The 12508-nt window shown below is 44.9% G+C and overlaps 1 protein-coding gene across 11 annotated transcripts in view; it reads left to right on the top strand.

The window, feature by feature from the left end:
• NEO1 (neogenin 1) overlaps positions 1-10763 on the top strand; it is a 124883-nt gene extending 114120 nt beyond the window's left edge. For 7 of the 11 annotated variants that reach the window (XM_067471413.1, XM_067471410.1, XM_067471417.1 and 4 more), the window contains 4 exons: positions 989-1150; positions 7296-7553; positions 9590-9726; positions 10256-10763. In XM_067471413.1, the coding sequence (XP_067327514.1) occupies positions 989-1150; positions 7296-7553; positions 9590-9726; positions 10256-10339 (641 nt within the window). In that variant the 3' untranslated portion in view covers positions 10340-10763. The other 4 variants (XM_067471419.1, XM_067471420.1, XM_067471418.1 and 1 more) reach the window with 2 other exon arrangements.
• The last annotated feature ends 1745 nt before the right edge of the window (positions 10764-12508 follow it).

Here is a 12508-nt window from a genome sequence, read left to right as displayed (position 1 = left end):
ACTTCCATGAAGAATATGTATCATATTTTCATCATACTAAATCAGCATTGCGTTCAAATATTTCATAATTTCACCGTTCCGATAGCATTGTCTTTTTCCCACTCTCGCCCTGTGTAGCATTGGATATTGAAATTTCAAGTTTCTTTTCAGCATGGTGTTTTATTCTGCTAGTCTGTTTGACTTTTTTGGTATGTTTTTGGGGAAAAAAAATTGTGGTTCTTCCATTCTGCAGGCATAACACTTAGAGCCATACATCCAGTATTTAAGCGTTAGGTTTGATTCTGGCATCGCACCAGAGCAGGCATAGGCAAACTTGGGCCCTCCAGGTGTTTTGGACTTCAACTCCCAAAATTCCTAACAGCCAGTAGACTGTTAGGAATTGTGGCAGTTTATTTATTTATGTACCACTAACCATCCCTGCCACACGTTGCTGTGGCTCAGTCTGTGTATATATATGTGTGTATATATTTGTGTATATATGTGTGTTTGTGTTCAGTTTTTTCATTTAACTCCTGCATTTTCCTAACTTTTTTTCTGAAGAGTTGTAATTGGCCACAATGAAAGATGCTAAACTCTCCTTTCAAGAGCCGAGAGTTGGTTTCCATTTCCTTCTTTTCTATATCAGATGTGTGTGAGTGCTGAAATTAACTCTCCTTCCTTAGGAACGTTTCACTTTGTAGCTGATGCTCTGCAGTAATGTCTAATATTGGAGTTCAGATTCAGATTCCATGCAGTGTTTACAAATGACATGAGAACACCTCCTTTTTCTCCTAAGTCTCAAATAAGTGGCTAGAGCCTATAGATAGGTCTTGTTTCCTAGGTTTTATATCCTTGTTATGCCCACCAGTGTCCTGGTGGCACTGCGTCTGTTGTGTATTTAACTGTGCATGGTGTGTGGTGGAAAGGGGCAAGGGTGCACTTCATCATGCGTGCCAATTGGTCTGTATGTTAAGCATTCTTTTTCTTTCTGTCTTATATCCATCCACAGCCGTGATTAGTGCTCATCCCATCCATTCCCTTGATAACCCCCACCATCATTTCCACTCCGGCAGCCTCGCTTCTCCAACTTGCAGCTACCTTCATCACCAGGCAAACCCATGGCCTGCAGGCACATCCTCCGTGTCTCATTCAGACAGGGCTAATTCCACAGGTGAGAAGAATGACCCAGGAGCGCACTCCTCCTCCTCCTCCTCTTCCTCCCTTGGACAGCAGCCATCTCAAAAACCTTCCAGAGCTGAGAATGACCAGGACAGATCCCACATCTGTGTTTTGTGTGTGGGGAGGGATGGGTTGGTGGTGATTGTGAATTAGGAAATGCATTCTGCTTCATTGTGGGGTTTACCCTATATACTCATGTATAAGTCTAGACATTTTAGTCCAAAAATCATTAATTCCAAAAACTTGGGTCAACTTATCCATGGCTCAGTATGCACCTCTGAGTCCTCCTCCTATGAATATGGAGAAAGGCAAGATGCTGTACCTTATCTTTTATCCAAAAAGGAACCATCCCCTTCTCAGAGTAGAGTGGCAAAAAGCAAAAGCTTCATCCAGTCGAGAAGAACCTAAAAGAAGCACTGAGGGCTCTCCCAGGCTGAGGCCTTTCTCCCACTGAGGTGAACTAACACTGAGGCCTTCTCATACTGAGATGTACTAACAAACTGAGGCCCTTCTCCCACAAAAACCTCTCACAGACTGAGAGTGAATTAGAACCGAGGCCTTCTCACACTGAGGCCTCTCTCACACTGAATCCTTCTCATACTGAGGCTACTAACACACTAGGGCTCTTCTCCCACAGAGACTTCTCACAGGCTGAGGGTGAACTAGAACTGAGGCCTTCTCACACTGAGTGCTCTCTCAGGCTGAGGCCTTTCTCCCACTGAGGTGAACTAACACTGAGGCCTTCTCATACTGAGATGTACTAACAAACTGAGGCCCTTCTCCCACAAAAACCTCTCACAGACTGAGAGTGAATTAGAACCGAGGCCTTCTCACACTGAGGCCTCTCTCACACTGAATCCTTCTCATACTGAGGCTACTAACACACTAGGGCTCTTCTCCCACAGAGACCTCTCACAGGCTGAGGGTGAACTAGAACTGAGGCCTTCTCACACTGAGTGCTCTCTCAGGCTGAGGCCTTTCTCCCACTGAGGTGAACTAACACTGAGGCCTTCTCATACTGAGATGTACTAACAAACTGAGGCCCTTCTCCCACAAAAACCTCTCACAGACTGAGAGTGAATTAGAACCGAGGCCTTCTCACACTGAGGCCTCTCTCACACTGAATCCTTCTCATACTGAGGCTACTAACACACTAGGGCTCTTCTCCCTCTCACAGGCTGAGGGTGAACTAGAACTGAGGCCTTCTCACACTGAGTGCTCTCCCAGGCTGAGGCCTTTCTCCCACTGAGGTGAACTAACACTGAGGCCTTCTCATACTGAGATGTACTAATAAACTGAGGCTCTTTTCCCACAGAGACCTCTCACAGGCTGAGGGTGAACTATCACTGAGGCCTTCTCACACCGAGGCCTCTCACACACTGAGGTCTGCAAACACTGGGGGCTCCCTCGGACTGACACCTCTCTCACACTGAATCCTTCTCATACTGAGGCCTATTAACACACTAGGGCTCTTCTCCCACAGAGACCTTTCACAGGCTGAGGGTGAACTAGCACAGAGCCCTTCTCACACCGAGGCCTCTCACACACTGAGGACTGCAAACACTGGGGGCTCCCTCGGACTGACACCTCTCTCACACTGAATCCTTCTCATACTGAGGCCTATTAACACACTAGGGCTCTTCTCCCCCAGAGACCTCTCACAGACTGAGGGTGAACTAGCACTGAGGCCTTCTCACAGTGCTGCGGATCTTATAAAAATTCATAATTCTGGCCCCTAAACCTACTATAGGTTTATAGCATCATAGAATTGGAAGAGACCCCAGGAAATAAAGCTCCCTGATGGCCATCCAGATGCTATTTAAAAGCCTCCAAAGAAGGAGTTTCCACCACACTCTGAAGCAGTGAGTTCCACTGCTGAGTGGCTGTTACAGTCAGGAAGTTCTTCCCAATGTTCAGGAGCAATCTCCTTTCCTGTCATTTGAACCCATTGCTCTAAGACCTACTGTCCAGGGCAAACATGAGTATATATGGTATTTTCAAGTAACCATTCGTAATATGGAGCCATTAGCCATACAATGACTGTTCTAGGTGTGTTTGATTTTTAATTTTTTTAAATCTTGCAACCTTTTTTTTAAAGTCCTGGTTACATGTGTAATTGTAGTAACTGCTCTGGAACTCTAGCAGTCGAGGAATCATTTCGGTGATGAGAACACGGAAATCGCATACACTTCCCCTTCCCAGGCATATATTTTAAAAATGAATAATGTCCCCCTTCATATTGGGAATCAACCCAGTCAGTCGTGTGCTGCTTGCGCTTTGCAGAAGAAAGGATAACAGTAATGCCCGCTTTAATAGCATGTTTTATGATTCATGCCCGTTAAAGGGCCTGCCTGTCTTCTCCATATAATCCGCAGATGGGGTTTAATCAAGCACAGTTTGAATATTATTACAGTACCAATACCGTGTGTTTAAACAGCAGGAGGGTAGAAAAGTGAGCATTTTCTGTTTTAAGAATCCAGATTCCGTTTGCCTTCTTCAAGGTGCTCTTGATCGCTGCTCCTCAAGTGGTCCTCCCAACGCTTAAGAGCTTCAGGCAACGTAAAATATGTCTTGTTGTCAGTGCTTTGGGGGGAGTCCCCCGGTGGTGCAGTGGGTTAAACCCTTGTGCCGGCAGGACTGAAGACCGACAGGTTGCAGACCATGGATGAGCTCCCTCTGTCAGCTCCAACTCCCCATGCAGAGACATGAGAGAAGCCTCCCACAAGGATGGTAAAACATCACAACATCAGGGCAACGTCCCCTGGGCAACGTCCTTGCAGACGGCCAATTCTCTCACACCAGAAGCGACTTGCAGTTTCCCAGTTATTAGTATTATATTGTATTACATTATAATATTATCAATACTGTATGTATATACATTATATTATATTATATTAATATTTCATTGGAGCCACCGGTGGCGCAGTGGGTTAAACCCTTGTGCCGGCAGGACTGAAGACCGACAGGTTGCAGGTTCGAATCTGGGGAGACCGTGGATAAGTTCCCTCTGTCAGCTCCAGCTCCCCATGCAGAGAAATGAGAGAAGCCTCCCACAAGGATGGTAAAACATCACAACATCAGGGCAACGTCCCCTGGGCAACGTCCTTGCAGAAGGCCAATTCTCTCATGCCAGAAGCGACTTGCAGTTTCCCAATTATTAGTATTATATTGTATTACATTATAATATTATCAATACTGTATGTGTATACTATATATTATATTATATTAATATTTCATTGGAGCCACCAGTGGCGCTGTGGGTAAACCCTTGTGCCATCAGGACTGAAGACCGACAGGTTGGAGATTCAAATCCGGGGAGAGTTCCCCATGCGGGGGCATGAGGGAAGCCTCCGACAAGGATGGTAAAACATCACAACATCAGGGCAACATCCCCTGGGCAACGTCCTTGCAGACGGCCAATTCTCTCACACCAGAAGCGACTTGCAGTTTCCCAATTATTAGTATTATATTGTATTACATTATAATATTATCAATACTGTATGAATATACAATATATTATATTATATTAATATTTCATTGGAGCCACCGGTGGCGCTGTGGGTAAACCCTTGTGCCTGCAGGACTGAAGACCGACAGGTCGGAGGTTTCAAAAGGACAGGTAGTTGTGCTTTTCATAATTATGCCATTAAGCTAGTTCAATTAAATGATAGGCAATGGCACTTGTGACAGCAAGAAAATGCTTCCACCTGCCACAACTTCCTTTTAATTGTATTATTATCAGAGATGCTGTAGTCAATCAGCAATATTCGTAATTCCACACCTTTTGTAAAACTGGATTTATGTCTTACCGGGCAACTGACAAAGAGCTATTTCAAAAGTCGTGAAAAATCATAATTCATATTCACTGCTAATGTATTTATTTATTTACAACATTTATCTGCCGCCCTTCTCACCCTGAAGGGGACTCAGAGCGGCTTGCAAGTAATATGTAAATGCAATATATTATATTATTACCGTAGCACAACATTAGTATTAGATATCACTATATTGCACTATACCATTATTATGCTGTAATATTATTATTAATATTACATGTAATATAAAATATATAATTATAATATCACATTATTAGTATTATATTTTAAACTTTTATATCCCGATCTTCTCACCTCCGTAGAGGGACTCAGACTTACATTATAATATTATCAATATTGTATGTATATACAATATATTATATTATACTAATATTTCATTGGAGCCACGGGTAAACCCTTGTGCCGGCAGGACTGAAGACCGACAGGTTGGAGGTTCAAATCCGGGGAGAGCTCCCCATGCAGGGACATGAGGGAAGCCGGGCAACGTCCCCTGGGCAATGTCCTTGCAGACGGCCAATTCTCTCACACCAGAAGGGACTTGCAGTTTCTCAAGTCACTCCTGGAAATAACTTGAGAATCTATATTTAAAGAAACTTCCAACAGCAAAATAAATTCTAGGAGCTCTGTTGCATTCTAATGACTGCTTTGGATACATGATTGCTGTAAGCAAAAGATTGCCCCAGAATGTTACTTTTGTGAATGGCCAAATTTTCAAGACATCTCATCTCTCTTGTATCTCTGAATTGCTAAAATGATCATGAGCAGCATAATGAATCAAGTGAATGGCTCTTTTTGCAGTCTGGCTGGGCTTCTCCAGAGCACTGGTATAGCAGCAAACAAGATGCCAATATTGTGGTGTAATGTAAAATAAACCACATGTAGTTCACGTCTGATCAGCCCACCCACTGCCTTGCCAGAGAAAGAAAATATGCCACACAGATGAACAATAAAGAATAAGTAGTTTACTCTTCGTAGTTCGGAACAGCATATGGACAAGGTGATAAGTTCCACCAACTCACATAATATCTTTTTATGAGAGGTTTAGGAGCCCCCAATAGCATTCTGGGTTAAACCCTTGTGTTGGCAGAACTGATGACTTGAAGGTTGGGTTGCTGACCTGAAGGTTGCCGCTTCGAATCCAACCTGGGGAGAGCACGGCTGACCTCCCTCTGTCAGCTCCAGCTCCATTCAAGACCATGAGAGAAGCCTCCCACAAGGATGGTAATAACATCCAGGCGTATCCTGGGCAACGCCCTTGCAGACAGCCAGTTCTCTCACACCAGAAGCGACTTGCAGTTTCTCAAGTCACTCCTGACACACACACAAAAATGAGAGGTTTAAAATGGTCTTTCTTTGTTCAGCAACTCATGAAGCGAGAGCACACTCCAAACTTTGTCTCTCTCTGCTTCTTCCCTCTTCTCTCTGCACTTGCATAGCTTACGCTCGAACAAAAATGTAACAGTATCCAAAAGTCCCAGGCTCAACCTGCTCCCTGGACATTTCCTGACCAATCAGCTTAATTCATCTTATTTTACAGTTGGGATACACACGCAAACTGATTCCTTGCATGCTCCAACAAATATATTGCTATATTCTTTGTAATTATTGGACAGCATTTGGTTTTTATCATAACTGGGTTGCATCGGATTCAGGGGATGGTGGTCTCATTTCTTTCCTTATGGATGTGCATAACTCATTGTCTTTTATCTAATCAGAGGGGCTTTGTGATGAGGATAATACTAATTCCTTGTTTCATTAGAGAAATAATAGTTTCTTCTTGTAGCATTGAGTTAAAAGTAAACTCTGATTCCAGAATGCTCATTATATATGTTCCCTAATAGATATATATCAGAATTCAGAGAGTTGGAAGGAATGTAGTCCTTAACATGTGAAGGTTGGATGAGTGAGACTCTGCTGTATTTGCAGTGGACTTCACAGAGGATGCTTCAGATGTGCTTAAAAAAATAGGAAAACCAGCCTGTTTCACAAGCCTAGCCAATGCTTATTTGTTATCCATAAATGTTTGATTTGTATACCTATTTTACATACCTGGGTCACATAAAAATTTCTTGGGCCAAAAGGGGTTGCGCATGGAAAAGTTTAAGAAGTCCTGCTCTGGGATATGAATTAGATTAGACAAGCCCTTGGATGACTTGTTGAAGAGAGTAAATTCTAACTTACTGCAGAGAGGAAGTTTACCTAATTTTAGTTTTAAAAAATTGCCCAAAGGATACTCGGGCATTCTGGTTTCAATGATTTTGTTGAAGGAAAACAAGGTGTCTGTTTCCTTTCCCGGCCCAGAATCCATTCGGAATACTCCCAGCACAGACACCATGCCGGCTTCCTCCTCCCAGACGTGTTGCGCTGAGCACCCGGAGCCAGAGAGCGCAGCAGGACCCTATCTGCCTGGGACTCAGGAAGAAGAGGCAGGCCCCAACCTCCCCACGGCCCACGTCCGCCCCTCACACCCCCTGAAGAGCTTCGCGGTGCCAGCCGTCCCTGCCTCCGGGGCCACCTACGACCCTGCCTTGCCAAGCACACCTTTACTATCCCAACAGGGTGAGTACCAAGGATGCTGTCGTCAAGAAACGTGAGTCATTGGTCGGGAGAAGAGGGAGATATGGGCAGGAGGGGTCTGCCACTTCTTTGAAGCACAAGTGTAATAATATTTCAGAGATTGAGAGCCTGAACTAAAGCCTTGTGATGCTTTTGTCCCAATTTGAAAGGTCCTTTGCCAAAGAGGTGAGTTGAGATTCTTTGGTGAGAGCAATCGCCTAGAAGTCAAAACTAACAAAATGAAGTTCAACAGGGACAAATGCAAGATACTCCACTTAGGCAGAAAAAACGAAATGCAAAGATACAGAATGGGGGACAATGCCTGGCTTGAGAGCAGTATGTGTGAAAAAGATCTTGGAGTCCTTGTGGACAACAAGTTAAACATGAGCCAACAATGTGATGTGGCGGCAAAAAAGCCAATGGGATTTTGGCCTGCATCAATAGGATCTAGGGAAGTAATGCTACCCCTCTATTCTGCTCTGGTTAGACCACACCTGGAATATTGTGTCCAATTCTGGGCACCACAATTCAAGAGAGATATTGACAAGCTGGATTGTGTCCAGATGAAAGAGACTAAAATGATCAAGGGTCTGGAGAACAAGCCCTGTGAGGAGCGGCTTAAGGAGCTGAGCATGTTTAGCCTGAAGAAGAGAAGGCTGAGAGGAGATATGATAGCCATGTATAAATATGTGAGAGGAAGCCACAGGGAGGAGGGAGCAAGCTTGTTTTCTGCTTCCTTGGAGACTAGGACGCGGAACAATGGCTTCAAACTACGAGAGAGGAGATTCCATCTGAACATGAGGAAGAACTTCCTGACTGAGAGCCGTTCAGCAGTGGAACTCTCTGCCCCGGAGTGTGGTGGAGGCTCCTTCTTTGGAAGCTTTGAAACAGAGGCTGGATGGCCATCTGTCAGGGGTGATTTGAATGCAATATTCTTGCTTCTTGGCAGGGAGTTGGACTGGATGGCCCATGAGGTCTCTTCCAACTCTTTGATTCTATGATTCTAAGTCCCTTCGTAAGGAAAGAAAGACAAGGAGAGATAATAAGAGAAACAGAAAAAAGGAAGGGTATGGGATGAAGGTAGAACAGGCCTGGGCAAATTTGGGCACTCCAGGTGTTTTGGACTTCAACTCCCACCATTCCTAACAGCTTCAGGGGCTTAAGCGGCTGAGGGGGGAAAGGAAAGGGCCTGGGGCTGTTAGGAATGGTGGGAGTTGAAGTCCAAAACACCTGGACTCAGCAAAAGCTGCAACATACCCAGGTGTGCCTATAGCTTAATAGCCCTCAATCTGTAAGAGGTCTCTGGGAGAAGGGCCTCCATGTGTTAGTAGGCTGCAGTATGATAAGGCCTCAGTGTGAGAGAGGCGTCAGTCTGAGAGAGCCCTCAGTGTGAGGTAGGCCTCGGAGTTCGTAGACCTCAGTGTGTGAGAAGCTTGGTGTGAGAAGACCAGTGAGAGAAGCCCCAGGTTGAAGGCCTCGTGTTTAAAGCTCCAGTGTGAAGACTTCTGTGTGTAAAATGTGAGAGGCATCAGTCTGAGAGAGCCCTCAGTGTGAGGTAGGCCTCAGTTAGTAGACCCCAGTGTATGAGAGGCTTGGTGTGAGAAGACCAGTGAGAGAAGCCCAAGGTTGAAGGCCTCGTGTTTAAAGGTCCAATGTGAAAACTGCTGTGTGTAAAAGCTCCTGCGTGTGTTTAGTGTGAGAAGAGGCTCTGTGAGAGTGAAGCTTTTTATCTGCATGAGTAAGAAGTCCAGTGTGGAAGCAAAGAAGGAAGTATAAAGAACTTCATTTGTATTATGGAAACCTTGTTCTTGTAAATAGTGCAACCATAATATTTTGCTATAAAGAGAAGCCTCCTTTGGAAGAGATCACATTGGTCTGTTTGTTTTTTGTTCAATGTATCCCTTTTGGCTACTGGCGTTGGGTCACGCTCCTGCTAATAAGTTACTGTGCTGTCCATTTATGAGGAGGGTCTCTTGTTAATAAGCCCACTCACCCAACAGTTCCTGCAAGTTACTAATCCAGGACATATTTATGTTCAGCTTCCAGCCATCCAGTCCATTCAGTAAAGACGGCATCCATTGGCACTCTAGGCAGAACTCGGCCTCCGATGCCAGTTGTCGTCCCAAGCGCTCCTGAAGTCCAGGAAACGACCAGGATGCTCGAAGACACAGAAAGTGTAAGTATACCTGTAGAGAGCAGCCTCACATTACTACGTCACATTGAAAGCTTTCGCTATAAATTAGAGTAACATCCAACATAGTTCAAATGGAACTTAGTTTTGATAAGTATACGTTAGTGGTGTAATTTTTAGAAGAAACCAAAAAGTCATTGTCCTGGGTACAAAAAAGTTGATGATTGTTATTTTTTTTTCTCTTTCCTTTCTTCTTGTGCTTCCTCACCTTGTCATCCTGTTTTGTCTTGTTAATTTACCACGTCCTGTTTGTCTGGGGTTTGTTTTCATGCCGGACGCTGCTCCCACCCGCCTCTTTTTCCTCTCATTGCTTTAGCAAAGGGAAAACTGAGTGGGGACATCTCAGTTTGCGTAGTAACACAGTCCATCCATCCGATCCATGTGGCTTTGCTGCCATGACCAATATCCGAGTGTATTGGACATGGGATCCCTTTCTCCCCCGACCCTTCCCTCCCCTTCCCTCCCGAAACAATGCGGCTCATCTTGTCCAGTAACCCTGTTAAATCTCCTGCAGAATTACGAGCCGGATGAGCTGACCAAAGAGATGGCCCACCTGGAAGGACTCATGAAGGACCTTAATGCAATCACGACCGCATGACCGCCTTCCCCCGGGAAAGGACCCCGGACCCCGTTTCGTGGGTCTCGAGACTTAGCCTTGGAAAGCAAGGACGTGTACAGAGACTTAGGGGGGCAGCACAAGAAGGACACCCAACCAGCCGCCGTTATCAGTGCCAGCGCTGGCGAACTAAGTGGCTTTTTCTCTCCGTTGCCCCAAAATGACCCCGTTGGGAAATGGGATCCTGCTAAGAGATAAGGGGCAATGGCTCAGGCTGATGAGACCCAGCATCCAGACAAAGAAGTGGACTTAGCATTAATTTGAGTCAGGTTTTGTCTCCGTGCTGTGACCTGCCCTGGTTTTTTCAGTGTTGGACATTCGCCTTTATGTACAATTTTTTCCTGTTTGAGTGTTTTTATTTTATTGTATCTTTTTTTTATTAAAACATGTAATCTGATAAAAAGAAGCCCACCCCAATTTGTGTTGTTTCCCCCACAGCCTAGACCGATGTTTGATTGCTTGTTTTATTGTATGCGGGAATTCATTGCCAGCGTGGGTTGTTCCGGTTTTTTGTTTGTTGGTTTGTCTGTATAGCTGCATCACTTTCCAGCAGTTTAATCCACGGCCTTGGGGGATGCTGCACCATCGCTCTTTGTAAGCTTTTTATTTCTTATTTTTATATTATAATAATTATAAGAATTATGAAAAAGCCTCACTGTGAGATCAGATACCAGGATTGAAAATGTAACACTAAGATTATTGGATATTTTTGCTTTTTGGTTTTTTTGTGGGGTGGGGTTAGGGATAGGCCGCCTAACGGAAGGATGTTTCATTGTTTCTGTGGAAAAATTTATTCATATCGATCATTCTAACCATTTCCTAGTATGTACCCAAATGGGCAAATGTAATCCAGTAGAGTCTCACTTGTCCAACCTTCGCTTATCCGACATTTTGTCTTATCTGATACTCTTATCCAGTGCCCCCCTTCTTCTCTAGCTTACGTACTTAGGCGATCCCTTGTTGTCCAAGTTTGATTGTCTTCCAAGTTCAGTGTCCTGGTGGTGGGTCCGTAGGTGATTGTGGAGCCCTATTCATGATCTGCACGTTCTCTCACAGTGAGGACATTGGTTTCTAGACAGAAGGCGGTCCCGGTCTGGGTTGGCTTGATGCGCCTTCCTCTTGGCACGTTTCTTTCTTCCTCCATTCGTGCCTTTTCAAATTCTGCAGCACTGCTGGTCACAGCTGACCTCCAGCTGGAGCACTCACAGGCCAGGGCTTCCCAGTTCTCAGTGTCTATGCCAGAGTTTTTAAGGTTGGCTTTGAGCCCATCTTTAAATCTCTTTTCTTGTCCACCAACATTCCGTTTTCCGTTCTTGGGTTCAGAATAAAGCAACTGCTTTGGGATCGGTAGTCGAGCATCTGGACAATGTGGCGGAGGACCATTGCTTCAATGCTGGTGGTCTTTGCTTCTTCCAGAACACTGACATTTTCCGCTTGTCTTCCCAAGAGATTTGCAGGATTTTCCGGAGGCAGCGCTGATGGAATCATTCTAGGAATTGCATGTGACGTCTGTAGATAGTCCACGTCTCGCAGGCGTATAGCAGGGTTGGGAGGACAATAGCTTTATAAACAAGCACCTTGGTCTCCCAATGGATGTCCCGGTCCTCAAACATTCTCTGCTTTTCCTTTTCCTCTAGCATTTCCCCTTAAAGTAAAGCAGCCCTCCCCAACTCTCTCTCCATTCCCAATAAGTGAAAAAGGCAAGACGAGAAGGAGGAAAGGGGGAAAAGAGACAGAACCGGAAACGGGAGTGTCCTTCCTCCTTCCCTCTGATTTCCACAGTCCTCTTCTGCAGCTGGGCACTTCCTGCTGGGCCACTCCAGCCCCAAGGCGTTGCCTTGCCTCAACCCTTTGAGTCCCTGTTGTTATTATTCTGCGTGTTTAGCACCCCATCGGATGGGTAACAATAGGAGACTCCGTATTATCCAACATTTTCGTTTACCCAACATTCTGCCAGTTATGTGGTTATGTGGGATAAGCAAGACTCTACTTTATTACTAAGTCAGGGCCGTAGCCAATTGGGGAGGAGGGTTGAAGATTCTACCCCCCGAAGGGTTCTAACCCCCTCCCCAAAATCTGGTTTATTCAAGAATTTTAACTGGTTAACCAAGTTATGAGTAAACTAGGTTTCTTTTTTAACCTGACACATTT

This window comes from Anolis sagrei, chromosome 9 (assembly GCF_037176765.1).
Source record: "Anolis sagrei isolate rAnoSag1 chromosome 9, rAnoSag1.mat, whole genome shotgun sequence".
In the NCBI taxonomy this organism is placed as follows: domain Eukaryota; kingdom Metazoa; phylum Chordata; class Lepidosauria; order Squamata; family Dactyloidae; genus Anolis; species Anolis sagrei.
The sequence above is the reverse complement of the archived record's forward strand: the minus strand, read 5'-3'. Positions and strand labels throughout refer to the sequence as shown.